Source organism: Bos taurus, chromosome 7 (assembly GCF_002263795.3).
Source record: "Bos taurus isolate L1 Dominette 01449 registration number 42190680 breed Hereford chromosome 7, ARS-UCD2.0, whole genome shotgun sequence".
Taxonomy (NCBI): domain Eukaryota; kingdom Metazoa; phylum Chordata; class Mammalia; order Artiodactyla; family Bovidae; genus Bos; species Bos taurus.
Genome location: NC_037334.1, coordinates 59,502,555 through 59,523,874, shown reverse-complemented (window position 1 = coordinate 59,523,874; position 21,320 = coordinate 59,502,555). Strand labels below are relative to the sequence as shown.

The 21,320-nt window shown below is 37.2% G+C and overlaps 1 protein-coding gene and 1 long non-coding RNA gene across 3 annotated transcripts in view; one reads left to right on the top strand and one right to left on the bottom strand.

Annotated features, from left to right (window-relative positions):
* LOC132345765 (uncharacterized) overlaps positions 1-21,320 on the top strand; it is a 95,952-nt gene that overhangs the window by 14,252 nt on the left and 60,380 nt on the right. The gene's annotated exons all lie outside the window — the stretch shown is intronic.
* On the bottom strand, positions 8,034-16,648 carry LOC112447447 (serine protease inhibitor Kazal-type 12-like). 2 transcript variants are annotated; one of them, XM_024995236.2, is made up of 5 exons: positions 16,556-16,648; positions 14,682-14,707; positions 14,404-14,435; positions 8,472-8,596; positions 8,034-8,228 (listed from the first exon to the last, which is right to left on the bottom strand). In XM_024995236.2, exons 1-5 carry the CDS (start codon positions 16,614-16,616, stop codon positions 8,071-8,073), a joined length of 402 nt encoding a protein of 133 aa, XP_024851004.1. In that variant the 5' UTR covers positions 16,617-16,648; the 3' UTR covers positions 8,034-8,070. The 2 variants fall into 2 exon arrangements, with proteins under 2 accessions (XP_024851004.1, XP_024851005.1); XM_024995237.2 differs by lacking the exon at positions 14,404-14,435.

Below are 21,320 nucleotides of genomic sequence, written 5' to 3'. Positions count from 1 at the left end.
ATTGTTGAAGCAGAGTTACTTGTGAAGATCTCAAGTAATGATAGCTAATGTTATCATGATTCCTATGATAACCTGTAGAAATGTATAATTATTTCCATTTTTGCAAATGAGAAAGCTGAGGCTAGAAAAAGTTAGATTGCCCCAAAAGCGCATAAATAGAAAATTGAACTGCCAGGATTTGAACCCATTTCTATTTGACCACACTACCCTGGATCATCACACAAAACTGTATCCTTTTTGGAACATGAACTTGAACATACACAAATTCTCATGATCCTGTCACACTGAATTTTCTCTCCAGCCTCAGTTCAGTCGCTCAGTCGTGTCTGACTCTTTGCGACCCCATGAATCACAGCACACTAGGACTCCCTGTCCATCACCAACTCCTGGAGTTCACCCAGACTCACGTCCATCGAGTCAGTGATGCCATCCAGCCATCTCATCCTCTGTTGTCCCCTTCTCCTCCTGCCCCCAATCCCTGCCAGCATCAGAGTCTTTTCCAACAAGTCAACTCTTTGCATGAGGTGGCCAAAGTACTGGAGTTTCAGCTTTAGCATCATTCCTTCCAAAGAAATCCCAGGGCTGATCTCCTTCAGAATGGACTGGTTGGATGTCCTTGCAGTCCAAGGGACTCTCAAGAGTCTTCTCCAACACCACAGTTCAAAAGCATCAATTCTTCGGTGCTCAGCCTTCTTCACAGTCCAACTCTCACATCCATACATGACCACAGGAAAAAACATAGCCTCGACTAGACAGACCTTTGTTGGCAAAGTGATGTCTCTGCTTTTGAATATGCTATCTAGGTTGGACATAACTTTCCTTCCAAGGAGTAAGTGTCTTTCAATTTCATGGCTGCAGTCACCATCTGCAGTGATTTTGGAGCCCCCAAAAATAAAGTCTGACACTGTTTCCTAATGTCTTGCTTTTCTAATTTTTTTTTCTTTGCCTCTGCTGCTCTTAAGCCACACCAGACTATTCACTGTTCTCTTACCTGGTCACTATCTTTGTGCCTTTGGTCTATATTTAAGTGGCTTGTAATTACCTTCTTTTATTCCTCTGACAAACATTTCCCGTTTTAAAGTTTCTCACAAAACATTACTAGATCACTCAACATTTCTAATTCTTAACTTTTAGATTGGAAAGAAAGCCATTGAATGTAACTTTTCTTACCTGAGAACAAGGCCAAGAACATGAAGGGGAGGAAAATGAAAGCCTCCATGTTAGAACCAGTTGGTTGTTGGGTGTTCAGTAGATACTTTCTGAATAAACCATGCTGATTGCCACCATGTTATATATTTGGACAATTCTCCACCCTTATTGCTAAACACAGTCACTGTGTTTAAAAAAAAATTACAGTAATTTTTGAAATCTGAAAGGTGTTCCTTCTTAAATTAAGTAGATTATCATGTTTAAATTAGCTTCACGCCCTGACTCTCATAAATATCCAAACTTTAATATGCTCCTATCAGATATCTTCCTCACAGAAAAAATTTAAAAGGTATAACCCATCTGAGAAAGTGATGAATTCACTGTTCATTTTTTTTGTTAAGAGATGACTGATCTTCAGTCAGTACTGTTATTGATACAGCAAGTTTAGAGTGTCATAGTAGAGACACTGTAGAGATTCCCACAAAATTTTTCTACAAATAAGTTATATGAAAAATATTTACCTCAAATTATATTTTATAAGCAAGTGAAAATGCATTGATATTGGTGACTAGCAAGTGATGAGTACACCCAGTGGGGAATGGTAATAGGTAATGTATTTTTATGAGGTAACAAGAAGACAAAGGATCTCATGTTTGAGAATAACATTACACTATCGACCCTTTTGCCTTAAGCTATTACACCAAACAAGTTCATGTGAATATCACCTTGGGACTTTTAGTCAGTAATTAACTCATTATTATGAAACACTAAAGTATTGTGTTCGAGATTGGCTGCCTTATACAAGAGAAAGTTAAGCATGGCCAAAAGAGACCTTTATAATGTGAGGCCTAGAGACCATATAGCATAATAAGGTTGACTGATGGTGCTAGGAAACATAAGCTTGAGTAAAAACAGACTTAGGATTAATATTGCCATTGGAGTCACCATTTGAAGAGTGTTAGTATGGAGAAACAAGATATTATTTGATCTGCATAGTTCCAGATGGCAGAACTAGTTCCAATATAAGAAAGTGCAAGACAAACTGTTTTAAATCCTAAAGAAAATTTCTGCTTTGGGAAGGGTGGTGAAGTAAGTGATTCTTATAATCCCTTCCAATACTAAGATACTAAGATGGATTGTGTTTGATTTTCACTTTAGCTTATTTAGAAGGGAAATTTTGGAAATGATAAATGATTTATTTGAACCAAGCTAACAATTTTAAGGCATCAAAAAGGAAAATTTTAAATTCTCAGTAATAAGGTAACTTTTCAGTTCAGTTGCTCAGTCGTGTCCGACTCTTTGTGACCCTGTGAATCACAGCACGCCAGGCCTCCCTGTCCATCACCAACTTTTACCCCTAGCTAATTTTTCTTTGTTTTGACTGGGCTTCATATGAATGTCAGAAGAGGTTGTATTGAACCAGAAGACCTTGAATTGTACGTGTGTGTGTGTATAGACACACACACACACACACACATATATGTTTAGGTGGCAGTGGTTTAGTCACTAAGTCGTGTCTGGCTCTTGGGACCCCATGGACTGTATAGTCCACTAGGCTCTTTCCATGGGATTTCCCAGGCAAGAATACTGGAGTAGGTTGCCATTTCCCTCTCTAGGGGATCTTCCCAACCCAGGGATCGAACTTGAGTCTCCTGCATTGGCAAGTGGAGTCTCTACTGCTGAGCCACCAGGGAAGCCCCCATATGTTTATATATACATATATTTTATTTACCAATAAATATATATATATAATACCCCATATAATATATGTATATTTTTAAACATCCTATAATTTTTGCTAAAATTTTATTACAAGATTTCAAAATACCAACAAGTTAAAAAAATTTGCAGTGAAAGCCCATATTCATGCCTCCAAGATTCTTTAGTTCATCATTTGCTCTACCATGTGTATTGATAAATATGGGTAAACTTTATGCAAATTACTTTTCCACCCGGATACTCATGTGTAGATTCAAATGCAGTAAATTCTCAAATACCAGCAAATGGACCACAAGAGCTGCATCTGCATTTTGCTTTAAACAAATGCTTCTTACACAATGCCATCATCTATCTTACCCATGTTTTTTTTCCAACTTCAGCTTTGTCATACTTGAAAATAGCCTATGTAAAGAAAACAAATATGATGAGCGCCTTATATGTGAGGATACTGCAGTTAGAAGGTAAAATCTCCTGGAAGCCTGTGCTCTGAGGTCTCAGCGACTGCCTCTGTGGATTAGTTGAAGGTATCATTGATTGTGCTGAGTAAGGTAGCCCTTTTTCTCTCTTTAACATATCTCTTCTCCAAACCATTCCAAAGAGCTTTTTGAATAATTGCTTTTAATCTTCCAATTTTCCTAAATGGGAAATCTAATTTCTCCTTTAATTGTGAGAACTTTCCAACCTTTAGAATTATCTTCCATTAGTATCTTCCTTTACACTTTGGAATAAGGTCAAAATTCTATGTTAGAGTAGGCTCAGAAAATGCTCCCCACAGTCACTTGTTACAGAAGGGAAGAGGGTATTTCATGTGTTTGGGAGTGAGATTCTAAATAGAAGGTATCCTTTCAGTAGTCATCATATCTGGCTGGAAATAACAATAATAGCAGTGAAGTCAGATGACCTGAGGTTCTGTCTCTCCTCTCATTTAGCTATGTGATCTTACACAAATTTATCTTTCTCTCTCCATCTGCCTTTTTCCATCTTCCTTATTTCTAAAATCATGACAATAATATTCCACTGAAAGAGTCAAATTTTGCTAAGTGTTTTTGTGGTTTAGAAAATTCATACTATAGTAATTTTGGTTTCTGACTGTGGGCTGTTACAGCACTCTCTGTCCAGTTACTTGATTTAATCTCAACTGAACATTTGTCATGCAGCTAAAGGGAAGGAGACTTTGAACTCTCTATTAGTTTCTCCTGGTGAATATGTTTCCTTTTAATCCTTTCTGGAACTGTGGGGACTCACATGTGTCAAGTACTGTTCTTTGAATCCAAGAAGATATGTAAAGATTGAGCACAATAAAGGGCAGAAGACATCAGTTACATGGCATTCATTGGGTTATTCATGCTGTGTGTTAGTTGCTCAGTCGTGTCCGACTCTGCGATCCCATGGATTGTAGCCCACTAGGTTCCTCTGTTCATGGGACTGTCCAGGCAAGAATACTGGGGTGGGTTGCCGTTCCCTTCTCCATAGGTTATTCATATATAGATGCAAATAAGTTAAACTGAATCCAGAAGGCAAACTGATGTTTTGGTTTGGTTTTTGGAGTAGAAGACATATTACATCTTAAATTCCAATCACTTTGCCAAAATTGTCAGGGGGAGACTTTCCAGTTGGTTACTAAGTTTCATTGAATACTTCACAATATTAAGAAAGAAGCCAAAAATCAAGCGCTTAGGTAATCTCTACCTATGGCTCTTCACCATTTCTCAGTTTATTTGATCATTTCACCCGGTCTTTACCCATTGGAGGCATTAGTTCCAGAACACTAAAGTCCTGGAGAGTGGCTGATGATTGAAATAGGATCTTGGGCATCTTCTTCTCTGCTTTGGTTGTCCATTTCCTTATTTAACACATAATGTCTTCATGTAAACTGAAATTCAAATATATTCAATTTCATCATTATTTGAGATGATGCAGATATCTGACACACATTAATGTTGGCTATTGTTAGTATACTTAGGTGAATATTTGAGATTAGAAACATGACCACTCCCATCTTTACTTTAGTTGAATACACATGATGTGACTGGATAACAATAAAATATAAGGCAGAACATAATTATGATAATCATTAACTAAATTTGTTATAATTAAGGTGTTTACTGACTTATTGCCTAGACTCTCATTAATGTGCAAGGGTGCAAATTCTAGGGATAAAATCTGAAGCATAATCTGTTTCTCACATCCAAATTAACTTCCTCTTCACCACCATAAATACAATAAATTACATAGTTTGGTCCTATGTTGATCATCAGATTTACTTAACCATTTGAGTCCAAGTTTTCTGTTACTTGTTTCTTAAACCCATATTTCTAGTCATCCTCTGTGTAATGTCCACTGATAATTAGTCTTACAAATATATATTAAAGGAAAGAGTATATTTTCAGAATGTTGTTATTAAGATCAGCATTAACAAATCCTCTTCATGCAAGTTACTCCTCTCCTACAGAAGAATCCATTCCACTCCCTTTGAATCCGAGCTGGGCCAGTGACTTCCTTTGACCAATAGAATGTAGTGAATATGACAACATGTCATTTTTAGGTCTAAGCCTTAAGAGCCTGGCAGAGTTGAGTGAGAAACTACAGAGAGACAGAGACAGGGAGACAAAGAGAAACCTCTCTAGCACCGCCACTGAAACATCAGAAATGTGGCTGAATTCTCCGTGGATCCCAAGGGAGCCACACAGCCAGCACCATGTGGAGCAAAGGCAGACCATTTGCGCTGATCCTGCACAGATTGCAGAAAGTGAAGTTGCTCAGTCGTGTTCGACTCTTGGCGACCCCATGGACTGCAGCCTACCAGGCTCCTCCATCCATGGGATTTTCCAGGCAAGAGTACTGGAGTGGGTTGCTATTTCCTTCTCCAGGGGATCTTCCCGACCCAGGGATCAAACCTGGGCCTCCCGCATTGTAGGTAGACGCTTTACCGTCTGAGCCACCAGGGAAGTCCACAGATTGCAGAATTGTGGGCATATACTATAACTTACTATTTTTGTTTAAAGCCCATAAGTTGGAGATGATCTGTTATGCAGAGAGAGATAATTGTTATAATACTGTTGACAAGATAGTGATTACTTTTTCACATTGAATCAAGACCCCATGATAACCAAAATAGGTACCATGTATGAGAAGCTTTATGTACATTATCTCATTAACTTCTTCAAACAGTATTTGGTCACACCCTTAACTATACGTTGAGGAAACTCAAGCACAGTGTCATTAAATAGCTGTTTTCGCTGTCTATGGGGTCACACAGAGTCGGACACAACTGAAGCGACTTAGCAGCAGTAGCAGCAGCAGCAGCAGCAGCAGCAGCAACCCTAGGAAAGATATTTTAGCATATCTGTCGAAGTAACCCCAATGCTGTGCCTTGGCTCCTATAGAAGGAGCTGTCTATAAACTGACTTCTCTCACCCTTGATCATGGCAACCTTATTTACATTTCAGGGTTTTGTTTTTGGTATTTTGTTGTTTTTATGTTTGTTGTTCTCTTTGCTCAGAACACCCTTCCTCTAAATTTGCATGTGCCCATTCTAAAGGAGATCAGTCCTGGGTGTTCTTTGGAAGGAATGATGCTAAAGCTGAAACTCCAGTACTTTGGCCACCTCATGCGAAGAGTTGACTCATTGGAAAAAACTCTGATGCTGGGAGGGATTGGGGGCAGGAGGAGAAGGGGACGACAGAGGATGAGATGGCTGGATGGCATCACCGACTCAATGGACATGAGTTTGAATGAACTCCGGGAGATGGTGATGGACAGGGAGGCCTGGTGTGCTGCAGTTCATGGTGTCACAAAGAGTCGGACATGACTGAGCAACTAAACTGAACTGAAATGCTTTTCAGCTTTCAGGACTCAATTCAAAGTAACCTAATTCAAATAATTATTCTCTCCAAAATGTACCCCGTTTTCTCTGTCATATGTCTCAACTTTGCTTCCTTTATTAATCGATTAATAACTGAAAAATATTTTTAAAATATTTATTCTTATGGCCCCAAGGATCTTGTCTTGTTTGCCCTATCCTGGGAATGGTATCTAGCATAAAGTGAAGTCGGTCAGTCGTGTTCAACTCTTTGTGACCCCATGGACTGTAGCCTGCTAGGTGGTTCTGTCCATGGGATTCTCCAGACAAGAATACTAGAGTGGGTTGCCATTTCCTTCTCCAGGGAATCTTCCCAACCTAGGGATCAAACCTGGGTCTCCTGCATTGCAGGCTGACTCTTTACCGTCTGAGCTACCAGGGACTCCTGGTATCTATCATAAGCATTGAATAATTATTTGTGATTAATGAATGAAATAATTCATGCACAGGGATTTTATAAAATAAGAGTGTACCAAACTATACTTTGAAAGTGAAAGTGAAAATGTTAGTTGCTCAGTCATGTCCAACTCTGTAACTCCCTAGACTGTAGTCTGCCAGGCTCCTCTGTCTGTGGAATTCTCCAGGCAAGACTCCTGGAGTGGGTAGCCATTCCCTTTTCCAGGGGAACTTCCCAACCCAGGGATTGAACCTGGGTTTGCTGCATTGCATGCAAATTTTTTATGGTTTGAGCCATATGTTTGTTGGTTGCTGTAAAATTTTCCCTCCAAACAGTTTGAAGATACAATCTTGTCTACATCTTTAGATTTCTGAGGACATACTATATGCCAGTAAACCTATACTTTCAAGCTTTTTCACAATTTATCATACATAGAAAATTATTTTATGTAGTAAACTGATAAAGCCAGAGACAACTAGCCGAAAGGCTTCAGTTGTTGCAGAACCTATTCAGCTGCCCGAAATGACTGACGTGACCAACATTTTGTCTCACTTGTTACTTATTTCTTGTCTCAGGGTACAAGTTGAGAAGCTCTAAAACTAACTCAATATGTCCCTAAGGAAAAACACTTCACAAATATATCATATACTAAAGAATGCTAATTTGTATCAGATGATCTATATTTTCTTGGATTGAGCTTTCTTGTCCTTGACTTCATCTGCATAAATTCTGAAGAATTGAGACTCAGAGTACTGGTTGGAGAATTCTGGATTTGAAAAGTGTGATAATAATTTATGTCCTGTGGTTTGTTTTCAAATTGTATCATTTTGTACTAAAGCAGTCTAGCAGTTACTCTAAATCAAATAAAGGTGGCTCCCTTGTTAGCTGAAAAGAACATCAATGTAGTCAGTCTGCCAAGATAACTTTATTGAAAGTGCTTTCTTTATGCAAAATAACTGATGGGAAATACATAGCAATGGAGACTGGATAAACAGAGACTCTTCTGATGCAAAAGGTGAATTGTAGGCACTTTCAGCATTGCAGCATCAGGCGAATCAACATTTTCCTTCATGTTTGAAATTGAGCTTCCAATTTCTTTCCCTGAAAGAACAGAGATACTGCTCTCAGTGAAGTGCAGTGGATGTGGGTTAAGCCCAGTATAAATGAACTGGGAAATGATACTAAAGCTTTCTAGGTCTGAGGCTAATAATACTGCCTTATTTTAAAAAAGAACTATGTGTAAAATACTTAGCATAGTAAAAGGCTTAATAAATAACTTCCCTGACTTATACCCCATTGACCTAAACCAAAGATGCTCTTCCAAGACAGCTTTCGGGTGCTTACTTAGCTGCTTTGCAGAATTCACAGAGGTTGTGGTAAGTTTGTCCGTCAGTGCCACATACTGGTTTGTCAGTCTTGGGACAGGGTTTTCCATTTGTAGCTGTTTTCTCATAATTGCTGCAAAAAGCCTGTGATTAAAGAGTTCTTTTTTAATTCCATGAATAATGGCATTGACATCATTACCTCTCTCAAGTGATAATAAAAATATTCAATTTATGCTTATAAATCCATTTAAAAAGTTATTATTACTAAACTCTTATTATCATTATCTTATTATTACATCCTTGTAAACCCAGGATTCAAACAAGGACAGTTTAACTCTAGAGCATATATTCTTAGCCATTATATCATTCTGACCATATGGAAACCCACGAATCTAGCCAAATTGGCCTTTAATAACCTTTGAAAACATTTTGCTTGTTTTTTTTTTTTTCCAGCACTATACTACTCTTTCTTCCTATAATAAATCTTCTCTTTTATGTCATTCTTTAATGATATGAAATAACACCTCTCAAATACCATCTCATACTCTGAAATTTTCCTGAAAATCCTCAGGTGAAAAAAGATTGCTTCCGTTTCCAAATGCCTACAAGTTTATTATCTGACATCAACCTTCAGTAGTACACAAATGTTATTAATATTTTTATTTATATTTGCTTTTGTTTACTTATTTTTGTTTTACTTTGGACTTCTATGGTGGCTCAGACAGTTAAGAATCTGCCTGCAATGTAGGAGACCTGGGTTCAATGCAAACTCCTAGGAGTAAGGCATAACAAGATATATGTGCATATAATCATAGTTCTATAATTGATTGCTTCATTAGCTATCTCTGTAACTACCTGTCATACAAACAATGCATGTTATAATAGAACCGTTAAAAATACAGAGCAGCACAAAAGGGATAGATTTAAATCATGTGTAAAACAATATCCAGAAATTTGCACTATTGATAGTACCTTTCCTGACATCTTCTCTGTTTATATATTTTTCCCAAGTCTCTTTACCATTGATAGCATTTTATAAAATGATTTAAACTTGAAATATTCTTTCAGTATCTTTCTGCATCAATATACATTCTATATTACCCATTTGAATAGTTACTATATATTGTATTAATTATCATTCAGTTCCCTATTTGGAAACATTTGGTTTGTTTCCCTGTTTTTTCCTTTTTTGTTTGTTTGTTTCCATATTGTTTGCTAATACAATCTATATTGCTAGGAATATCTGTATAAATGCATTTTCAATTCTTTCTTTAGGCTCCATTTCTGGAAGTAAAAAGATCCTCTGTTTTTAATTTGCCTTTTTAAAGACTTTTGATGCATTTATCAAGTAAAACTTCAGGAATTATTTTTTTCATATTTCTATTTCCTGTAGGCTTTGACCATAATAGGAAATTTATGGAACTTTGTTGAATAGTGTGAAAGTGTTTTTATATAATTACACAACTTCATAGGTAGAATGAAAGAAAATCTGCTCACAGATTTTCCTCACGGGAATAGACAGACTTTAGTAGCCATCTTTTTTATTCTGCTTTCATTACCCTTACTTCAAGCAAAGAAAGTCAGTGTTTATCTGGTCTTTTACCTGTTGAGATTTTGCTTTCGGTTTAGCCGAAGGGCATTTCTTTGAAAAGCAGTATTTCCTATGCTCTAATTTTACATGTGGGGACATTAAGGCTCACTTCCTTTTGGAAGACATTCTTCCAACATTTCACATGACATGGGGACAGAATTAGAACCTAGATTTGTGGCTCAGCTGGTAAAGAATCCACCTGCAAAGCAGGAACCCTGGGTTTGATCCCTGGGTTGGGAAGATCCCCTGGAGAAGGGAAAGGCTACGCACTCCGGTATTCTGGCCTGGAAAATTCCATGGACTGTATAGTCCATGGCGGAGAAGGCAATGGCACCCCACTCCAATACTCTTGCCTGGAAAATCCCATGGACAGAGGAGCCTGGTGGGCTGCAGTCCATGGGGTCGCGAAGAGTCGGACACGATTGAGCGACTTCACTTTCACTTTTCTTTCATGCATTGGAGAAGGAAATGGCAACCCACTCCAGTGTTCTTGCCTGGAGAATCCCGGGGACGGGCGAGCCTGGTGCACTGCCGTCTATGGGGTCGCACAGAGTCGGACACGACTAAAGTGACTTAGCAGCAGTAGCAGCAGCATAGTCCATGGGGTCACAAAGAGTCAGACACGACTGAGCAAATTTCACTTTGACTTCACTTTCATACCATTACATTGTGATTTTCCAGTTTGTTTCTTTATCTATCATGAACCCATTTTTCCAAGAATCTAATTTTGCATACTAAGTCCCTCCTCTCAAGAAGTTCCTGTTCATAGTTATATATCTGATTGCAAATTAGTTCGCATTAAGAACATGACAGTAATGCAGTTTATAAAGTTATTATTTAATCTCAGTAATCTTTAAAATATATTTCTAGACTTAAAGATTCAACATGAAAATATGTAACTCCACCTGCCTCCCAGAACATAATTTTCCTCATATGGTAAAGAGAACAAAATGTAACTGTTAGTTTTATCACCCTAAACATCAGAAGAATCAAAGTTAAGAAGAGTCTCATCAACTCTAATAGCATGACTTTCTAATTGTCTTGGATTAAGGATCTGACTTGTTACTTTTATGCTTTCTACAGTCACCACATGGAATAGAAGGCATTAACAATCAACTTCTTGGTTGTATTAAAACACAGTAGATTAAAGATTAAGTGAAATATTTAGTCTGTGAATTGGTAAGATATTTTTTAAAAACTATATATTTCATATAGTACAGTTTAAGCAAGACAAAATTTGTCTTTTTCAAACATTTTCTTTTCAAAAACAATTTCTGATTTGAAAAGTTTACATGTGTGTGTGCTCAGTCACTCGCTCATGTCCAACTCTTTGTGACCCTATGGACTGTAGCCCTCTAGGCTCCTCTTTCCATGGGATTTTCTAGGCAAGAATACTGGAATGTGTTGTGATTTCCTCTTCCAGGGGATCTTCCTGACCTAAGGAGCAAACTCATGTCTCCTGTATTGGCAGGCAGATTCTTTACCACTGAGCCACCTGGGAAGCCCCAGGAAGTTTATTTTGGCGTGAAAGAGGGGATATGCTCTACCAGAAGTTAATTTCTAAAGATAGTACATTCTCTTCTGTATTTTCTCTTGTTCAGCATGATTTAATTTTCATACTTTAATTTTTTCCCTTTTTTGTTGCTTAGCTTCCTTTATAATTCCCTTTTGTATGGTTCCATGAAGAAATCAATTTTATTTCTTTACTTTTTACTCAACAAATATTGAATACCTACTTTGTGCCAGTAACTTGAAATTCCAAAGCAGTCTTATCAAATTTCTAATTAAAATCTTACAACTGAATTTTGCTTCAAGAAAGTAGCTGTTGCTTAGAAAGAGTTGAAGAGAGACTGAGCAGACGAAAAACTATATGTGGTCTCAGATTAGATCCTACAACAAGAGAATGAGATAATATTTCTGGGACAGCTAATGAACTTTGAACAGGATTTCAGGTTAACAAGTTAGGTAACAGTTCTGTATCAATGTTCATTTCCTGACTTTGATGACTGTACCGAAGTTATGTAACGTGAGCTGGATAAAAGATACATAGTATATAATATTTCTTTGGGCTACTTTTCAAAATGAAAATATTTTTTAAAAACATAAAAAAATGCAAAATGAAGATGGAAGTTGACCTCCATCTTCAACTAAATTTTTAGGTAAGATGTATAGATTATAAAACCTTATCTCAAAATTCTTGTAGGTGGCTAGTTTTCAGAAAGTAGAAATACTATATATCACATCTGATATTATCTTGTACATTCTAACATTTGTTGAATCTTTCACTCATTCATAAATCCATCTCTTCAGCTATCAATCCATTGATTTATCCATTCAACCATCTATCCATTTATTAGGTAAGATTTTTATTGAAGCTGTGCCACATTTAAAGACCTAAGATCCGAACAAGAGAGAAAACACTTCCTCTGGCCTTAAGGAGCTTACTTTATAAGAGAGAAGGCTATCTGTGATGGGTAGCATAATATGATAAATGTTGAATTTAGTATATCAGTAAAATCCAGGATAAATAGAGATGGGATCTTAGTAAATCATTCATAGGGATGATAGAGCAAAATTGATTTTGTTCTTAGGAGATTTCTGCATGATGGAGGATATGAAGGTCCTTCTAAATGAGAGCCTGAGCACACTTTTCACAATGGTGTGACTGGTAATTGTCTTTCAGAATGTAAGAACAGCCTTAACCAAGGCATGTGAGAGGTCTTGGTATGCTGTGGTCGAAGAATTGGGTCACAGGCTGGTAGAGAATGAATGAGGCTGAACAAGGAGACAGCCAATAGATTGATAAGGGACTTGAAAGCCAGGCTAAAGAATTTGGATATTATCATCTTGGCATTTGAAAATTATCTATGACTTTGAATTAAGAGAGCCATGTGAATAAAGTTAAAATGTTAGAATTTTTTGGAATTAGCATGGAGGATATTTGTTGAATGAATTAATTTTTTTTTAAAGTTCTAGAGTTGTTTCTCTCTATATCTCTTTATAAATATTTTGTTTAAAACATTTACTCTTTAATTAGAAAACTAAAATTGGATAAATGTGACTTAGTTATTAGGATTAAATCATTAAAATAAAAAATTAATAATAGTTAATTTTTATTTAGTATTTACTCTGCACTGAACAGTTTTATGGGCTGTATATAAATTAGCCCATGTAGTATTGAACTGAGTACTTCATTAGCTGAATTTTATAGATAAAGACACTGAGGCACAGAAAGGTGAAATAAGTTACCAATAATCAGACATTTACTGAGTAATAGGGCTGGATTATAAACCTGAATATTCTTTCTCAAAACCCATATTTCAGAAAGGAAACTCTGACTACATTTTAAAAAATTTTAAGGTATATAACTATTTCTTTTTTTTATTATGATTATAGACCCTATTATTACAAATTACTCTCTCAGTAGTATAGATTCTGTGATTACTAGTTGCCAACCAAGCTACCTGTCCATATGTCCACAAAGAAGAGAAGGTAATGGAGAAGGAAATGGCAATGCAGTCCAGTACTCTTGCCTGGAGAATCCATGGACGGAGGAGCCTGGCAGGCTACAGTCCATGGGGTCGCAAAGAGTGGGATATGACAGATACCAAAGGATGTATTTTAAGTGTGTATTTTAATAAACACACTTAGGTATATAGAGTACATGCCAGACTCATGTACTCTCTCTCTATACCTAAGTGTGTTTATTAAAATACAGAGCTGCAATTCTCCAATTTTAATGTCAGGGGCTTCTTAAAATGTAGATTCCTAGGCCTCAGCATCCCTCCCTAGACATCCTGGTTCAATTAGAAGATCTAACATGTATGTGTAGGAAACCGGAATACATTTTATGAAGCATTCGTAGAGACTTGTGAACAAGGTACTCAGATCTAGAGTGACTGTATGTTTTGAGTTGGCTGAATAGTCTCAGTTTATGTCTTCTCTATAAAACTGTAAATACTACTTCCACTCTCAAAATTATCCTTATTTAGAAAATAAATTATATTCATCCCATATTTTTTTAATTTTATTTTTAATTTTACAATATTGTATTAGTTTTGCGAAATATCGAAATGAATCCGCCACAGGTATACCCACGTTCCCCATCGTGAACCCTCCTCCCACCTCCCTCCCCTACCCTCCCTCTGGGTCGTCCCAGTGCACCAGCCCCAAGCATCCAGTACCGTGCATCGAACCTGGACTGGCGACTCGTTTCATACATGATATTATACATGTTTCAATGCTATTCTCCCAAATCTCCCCACCCTCTCCCTCTCCCACAGAGTCCATAAGACTGATCTATACATCCTATATTTTTATAAGCAATGTACTGTTTTAGAGCTTTTAACTGTGTACATACTGTTTTCTCTGGAAATGTGACATCTGGCTCATCTAAAGAAAATGGGAAGTAATTTTTAAGTGCTTTTGTACTGTTAAGGAAAAGGCATCTGCACTAAAAATGACATTTTTTCCTAAATAAGGATATCATGCATGCCATCCCACCTTCTCACCAGAGCAACCAAATGAACTCAGAAGACCTTAATGAAATAGTCACAGTACTTCCCAACTCCAAATCACCGTTGTTGTAAGACAACCTCTTGTGATAGTAGAGGGCCAGTGAGAGTGAGAAATACATACCTGGGAGCCTCTTTGGCTCACAGCCTCTGCAAGGACAGAACAAACAATGATAAGTCACAATAGGACAGGCAGATTCCAGAATCAGAATCTTAGAGTTAAATGATCCTCAGAGACCTTCTAATATTATAACTGCCTTATTTAGGATGAAGAACTAAGGCCCAGAGAAGGGCAGAAAGCTTCTCTAGGACACACAGCTTCTTAACTACTCAGCTGAACTAGAGGCCAGAGGCCAGGTTACAAACGACCAATACAAAGCTCTTTTCGCTACATTTGCTATTTATGATCTGTGTGGCTTTTATTGATTATATTCACTTCTTTAATGTCTACCTTAAAACCAGGCTTTAACTTAAGAAAGGAAGGCAAAAATATATGTCAAAGTGGCATATATTTAACCAGAAAGAAGTTGAAAATTCCAAAATCTAGAAGCCATTAAAGGATAATCAAGATAATTGGCCAACAAAGAGCTAATATAACAATAAAATACAAAATAATTTGGAGAGCATTGAAAAAAATCATATAATTTACCCCTATTTCCCCTACAGTATCTACCATGAACTAAGGGATTTCTATATTTCAAGCACTGTATTAAATCTTACATATATTAAGTCATACTAATAGTTCTGTTTTAAATCTAAGGAAATTGAAACCTGGGGCAAATAACTCGTCTGAGGGCATGTACCTTGTAAATGGCAGAGCCAGAAAGCAAGCCCAGGTCTTAGATTCTAAAGACAATGTACATAACCACAACCTTTTATTGAAACAAGTCTTAGAGCACATAAGGGTCACAACTCTATTTTCACATGATGAGCAGTAGCCAGAGAAAAGGAGTAGGTTGCTCAATATTAAAGAAGAAGATAGTAGAACAATGAAGATTAGAGGCCAAATATAAAAATCCTACACTTGGGCTCTTCCACTCATTCCCTCTCTCTTTTCTTTGCTTACCTGGAGGCTAATTAAGAATGCCTCAGTTTTCAGTAAGATGGAAGCATCTCAGGAACATTTCAGTAGTTGAAGCTCTTTAGGTAAGAATTTCTTGAAGGTGACTTTATGTAAGAATTTCTATTATAATTTCAAAATAAGCTGTTTCATTGAAGAATGAAACTTATTTATAATCTTATGCTCTTAATTATGATTTGCTAGTTTGTAACTCGGAGAAGGCAATGGCATCCCACTCTAGTACTGTTGCCCGGAAAATCCCATGGATGGAGGAGCCTGGTAGGCTGCAGTCCATGGGGTTGCTAAGAGTCAGACATGACTGAGCGACTTCACTTTCACTTTCCACTTTCATGCATTGAAGAAGGAAATGGCAACCCACTCCAGTGTTCTTGCCTGGAGAATCCCATGGATGGAGAAGCCTGGTGGGCTGCAGTCCATGGGGTCGCACAGAGTCGGACACGACTGAAGCGACTTAGCAGCAGCAGTTTGTAACTGGCCTGTAACTTCTATTTTTTCTTTTTTTCCCCCTTGACCTCACCGCTTGGCTTGTGGGATATTAGTTCCCTGACCAGGGATTACACCCAGGCCCTTGGCAGTGAGAGCACAGAACCCTAACCACTGGCCTTCCAGGAATTCCTGGACGGGAACTTATAGATTAGGCATTTAAGGGGCATTTGGTCTAGGACAGGCCATCTCATCCTATGAATTATAACACTGTTTTTGCGAGTAGATGACACTATCTCTTACATAGTATTATAGTGATAATTCAAGTTGCTAATTTTGTAAGTTTCCTCTAAATAGTATTATGGGCGGTCACCATCATTAACCATCCTTATCACCATCATCATCATCACCATAAACAATGACGTCACATCGTGACTGCTAACATTGACCAGAATTCCATTTTGTGTGTGAATATATATATATATATTACTCACCTGCCAAGATGAACAAATAGGCCACGCTGATCAGAAGCATAAGGGTGCCTGATGACTTCATGATCAATGAATCTGCCAAGTCTGCAGGGACTGTGTTAAAGAGTTCACCGCTGTGGATGTTCTACAGGCTGTATTTATAAGTAGATCCATATGCATGCTTCTGAGTACCTACACATTTGGCAGCCAGCCAGATTCTCCACCCTGATTATATAATCTATGTCCCCAGTGATTAGAGACATCAGAAACCAAAGCTTATTTCCTGCCTTTTTCAGACAGGAACAATGGTCTGAAATGTTGTTTAGGCAGAATAAAAATGAATTATATGTATTACACCCAAAATTTGCTCTCATCAGCATTCAGTAATAGTTGTGATCAAGTAATTTTCTAGCAATTTACATATTTCAACCTGCTCCCAGCAGATCCTTGGAACAAGAAAGCTTCCATCAAGCAGTAACCTGTGTAATTTGTGCACAATGTTAATAACGCTTGGTGTCACAACTACTAGGAAAATAAAAATGCTAATGTGAGGGATTTTAAGGTCAAGGAATTTATTGAATTAGGAGAGCATACTCCTAATGATCATTGAGTTTAAAAACCCTTGATATTCCCTATGAATGCGAATTAGGGGCTATTTTCTTCAACCCCTTGCTTTTAGGCAAAACATACATGATGATTCTTACTTAACATTTTTATTTTAACAAGTATTTCACAGATGGATTTTAGTAATTGAGCATAAATACCATTCACAATTCTCTTGCTTCTCTCAAATACACCAAGTACTCTTCACCTTATGGCTCCTGCTCTTATTACACATTATTTCCTCCAAATGGAAGACTCCTGGCCAAGAGCCTTAAATAGCTAGTTTCTTTGTTTTTTTGTTTTTAAGAAATATCAGTTCAAATACTACCTGCTCAGTGAAGATTTCCCTGTCAATTCAAAATATCTCCACCCAAACTCAGATCAGTGTGCTTTATTGCTTTCATAATGCTTTTCAACATCTAAAATTATCTTTCTTACATAATTATTTACTTGTATATTTCCCAACTACCATATATATACAATCATATTGACAAATACACACACATGCTAGGATATAAACTCATGGATCTTTTTTCTCTCTAGTGTCTCCACACATAGAACAATGGCTTCTACACAGAAGCATATAAACATCTTGCTGATTTTAGAAATGCTATATAGTAAAAATTGCTTCTTTCACTCTAACATAATAATTGAACACCAATTATTGCAAGTATTACTAAATGCTGAAAATGAAGTGACAACAAAGAGTCATACAGCTACATTCATCATTCTTTTCTCAAACACTTGCTGGGTGAAACCTACTGGTTCCAGGAACTTTGATCCTAGAAATTTAAAGATGAGTATGAGCAACTGAACTGAACTGAATAGAAGTTCACAACCAAAATAAGAAGAAAGCAACCTGACTAAAGTTACAGACAGATACGAGGGGAGCTCAGAAGAGAGCACATTCCTCTGAGTAGGGCGAAGAAGGCATGGCAGAGAGGAGGTGGTCATGACCAGGCTTCCTAGAGTTATTAGAAAATCAGAGACACATAAAGTGATAGTCATTATTTCAAGAATAAGAAATCATATGGAAAAAAGAAAACAAGAGCTAAGGTATATGTTTAGAAATGAGAGCAATGGTTAGACTTAACGCAGGCCTTAAGATAACAGATTTCACACAGACTATTCTAAGGATTGTCACATTTCTTGGAGTCTTTTCAGCTCTCTGGATCTGTGAGCTTCTTGTGTCATCAAATTTAGAAGTTATGTATTCAAATACACATTTTTATTCCCTCATCACCCTTCTCCCAAGCTTCTTGAAGTTGTCCCCAAACTCATTAATCCTCTCTTCAGTACTTTTTTTTTCCCCTCTGTATTTTGTTTTTGTTCATTTCCAGTGCTATATCCAATGTGGAAACAACGGAAGCAGTGAGAGACTTTATTTTGGGGGGCTCCAAAATCACTGCAAATGGTGACTGCAGCCATGAAATTAAGACGCTTACTCCTTGGAGGAAAAGCTATGACCAACCTAGACAGCATATTAAAAAGCAGAGACATTACTTTGCCAACAAAGGTCTGTTTAGTCAAGGCTATGGTTTTTCCAGTAGTCATGTACGGATGTGAGAGTTGGATTATAAAGAAAGCTGAGCACAGAAGAATTGATGCTTTTGAACTGTGGTGTTGGTGAAGACTCTTGAGAGTCCCTTGGACTGCAAGGAGATCCAACCAGTGCATCCTAAAGGAGATCAGTCCTGAATATTCACTGGAAGGATTGATGCTGAAGCTCAAACTCTAATCCTCTGGCCACCTGATGTGAAGACCTGACTCATTGGAAAAGACCCTGACGCTGGGAAAGATTGAAGGCAGGAGGAGAAGGGGATGACAGAGGATGAAATGGTTGGATGGCATCACTGGCTTGGTGTACATGAGTTTGAGTAAGCTCTGGGAGTTGGTGATGGACAGGGAGACGTGGTGTGCTGCGGTCCATGGGGTCACAAAGAGTTGGACGTAACTGAGCGACTGAACTGATCAAGTTCAGTTTACTAATTTCTTCTGCAGTAGCTAACCTGCTGTTAATATCATATAGTGTTATTTTTCTTCTCAAACATTTCACTTTTTCAATACACTGTTTCTTTATATCTATATATTTATATATCCAGATACACCTTCCATCTGTTTACTTCATGTGCTCTATTTTTCTCCTACCTTCTTGAACATAAGGGATAACTAATTTAATGATCATCTATCAATTATATAATATGTGTCATTGCTGGATCTCTTTATTATGATTGATACTTTTCCAGAAAATGTACTGACAAACCAATGAAAACACGTATGTACCAAAATCACAGATATCTGTATCTAATACAGATAGGGTTGATGGTGAGGACTATGGTTGTCAAGGCCCCCAGTGAAGAGATAACCTTTGAGCTAGAGAACCAAAGATAGAAATTCATGAAAAAGAATGTTTATTCCCTTTTGCCATCTTTTTGTAATACATGGTCTTCTGGCTTACACATTTCTATCAAACAGAATTTCCCTTGTAGTGTGTCTCTGCAGTATGATATTTCTGACCCAGGCAGCATCGTTCTACAGTTTCCTTCATACCAGGTATATAAAGAGCTAATTAGCAGGTAGACACAATCTCTTCCCAGATTCTATAATTTGGGGAACAAAAAACTTGGGTTCCTGAGAGCGATGGAGATGAAATGGTACATGGGGACATGTTTATGAAATTGTGCCAGTTTCAGTTACATAAAAGAGTATGATGGTTTTCAGGAAGTCCCACAAATTAGCTTATAGTTATGACATCTGTAGGAGGGACTCAGTGCCTCTTTAGACTCAGTAAGAAAGTATTTAATGATGTCTGCTTACACTGTCTATAAAACAGTTTTCAAAGCATTGCACATCTAGCAAGATTATTACCACAACATGAGTGAGATTTTATTGGATGAGCAAATAGTTTTTTGTGTAATGGGAACTTAAGGATATTTATTAAGTCAAATTATTCTTATGAAAATTAAAATAATACAGGTAACTGCCATTGTTGTGCTGACCTGACAATGGCATGGTTCCCTTCTCCCACTACTGCTTTCCTTTCTCAGGAGGTCATCTTACACACTTCTTTCTTACATCCTTTTTCAGTACTGTATTATTAACTTTAGTCACCATGCTGTACAATAGGGCTCCACCACTGATTCATCTTATAATTGAAAGCTTGTACCCATTCTCCACCCACCCAACCCTAGGCAACCACCACTCTTCTCTCTGGTTCTGTGAGTTTGACCTTTTAGATTCCTTGAGTTTAAGTGAGATTGTGCAATATTTATCAACCTTTTAGATTCCTTGAGTTTAAGTGAGATTGTGCAATATTTATTTATGCACTATAGTTAAGCATAATGTTCATTCATCTTGTCACAAATGGCAGAATTTTTTTCTTTATTTTTTTGGATGAATAATATTCAATTGCATATATTGTTGGAGTAATTAAACAAGGAAGCCATTAGACTGAGGTGGCTCTAATGCCTTGGTAGCTACCTAGTAAGCAAACCCAAACTAAGCCAGAATCAATGCACTCGAATCCAAGAAAACAAAACTTAAGAACAACTAATCACTAACTGTCAGCTTGGCTTTCTCAAATAAGACAACCACTTAATCCATGGCTAATCAAATAATTTCTTTGTTTTTACTTCCACATCATCTCTTTACCTTTCCCCTAGCTTGTCAGCAGAGTACTCCTAAACACTTTCAGTTTGGTATCTGCTGAGTTGAATGGATGTTTGCCTAAATAAACTCTTGTAGATTTTAATGTGTCTCAGTTTATTTTTTGACACTATATACCAAAATTTCTTTATCCGTTCATCTATCTATGGCCACTTAGATTGCTTCCATAACTTGGCTATTGTGAAAAGCTGCAGTGAACATGGGAATACAGATAGCTCCTGAGATCCTAATTCATTTCCTTAGAATATATACACAGAAGTGGGGTGGCTGAACAACATGGTAGTTCTATTTTAAATTTTTTGATGAATTTCCTTGCTATTTTCCATAATGGTTGTACCAATTTATAATCTCACTGACAATGTACGCAAGTTTCTATTTTTGCCAGTACTTGTTTCTTTATTAAATTTTTTAACTTTATATTGGACTATAGTTGATTTACAGTTTGTGTTAGTTTCAGGTGTATAGCAAAGTTATTCAGTTATACATATACAGATGGTCTTTTTCAAGTTCTTTTCCCATT

Bases quoted from the DNA above. Each gene is read 5' to 3' on its own strand.
- LOC112447447 (XM_024995236.2), bottom strand. From the start codon at position 16,616: ATGAAGTCATCAGGCACCCTTATGCTTCTGATCAGCGTGGCCTATTTG. The intron at 14,436-14,681 runs GTATGTATTTCT...CATTTTCTTTAG, and splicing joins TGAGCCAAAGAGGCTCCCAG to ATGAGCCAGATGTCACATTT. The intron at 8,597-14,403 runs GTATGTACACAG...CTTTAATCACAG, and splicing joins TCACATTTCCAGAGAAAACA to GCTTTTTGCAGCAATTATGA.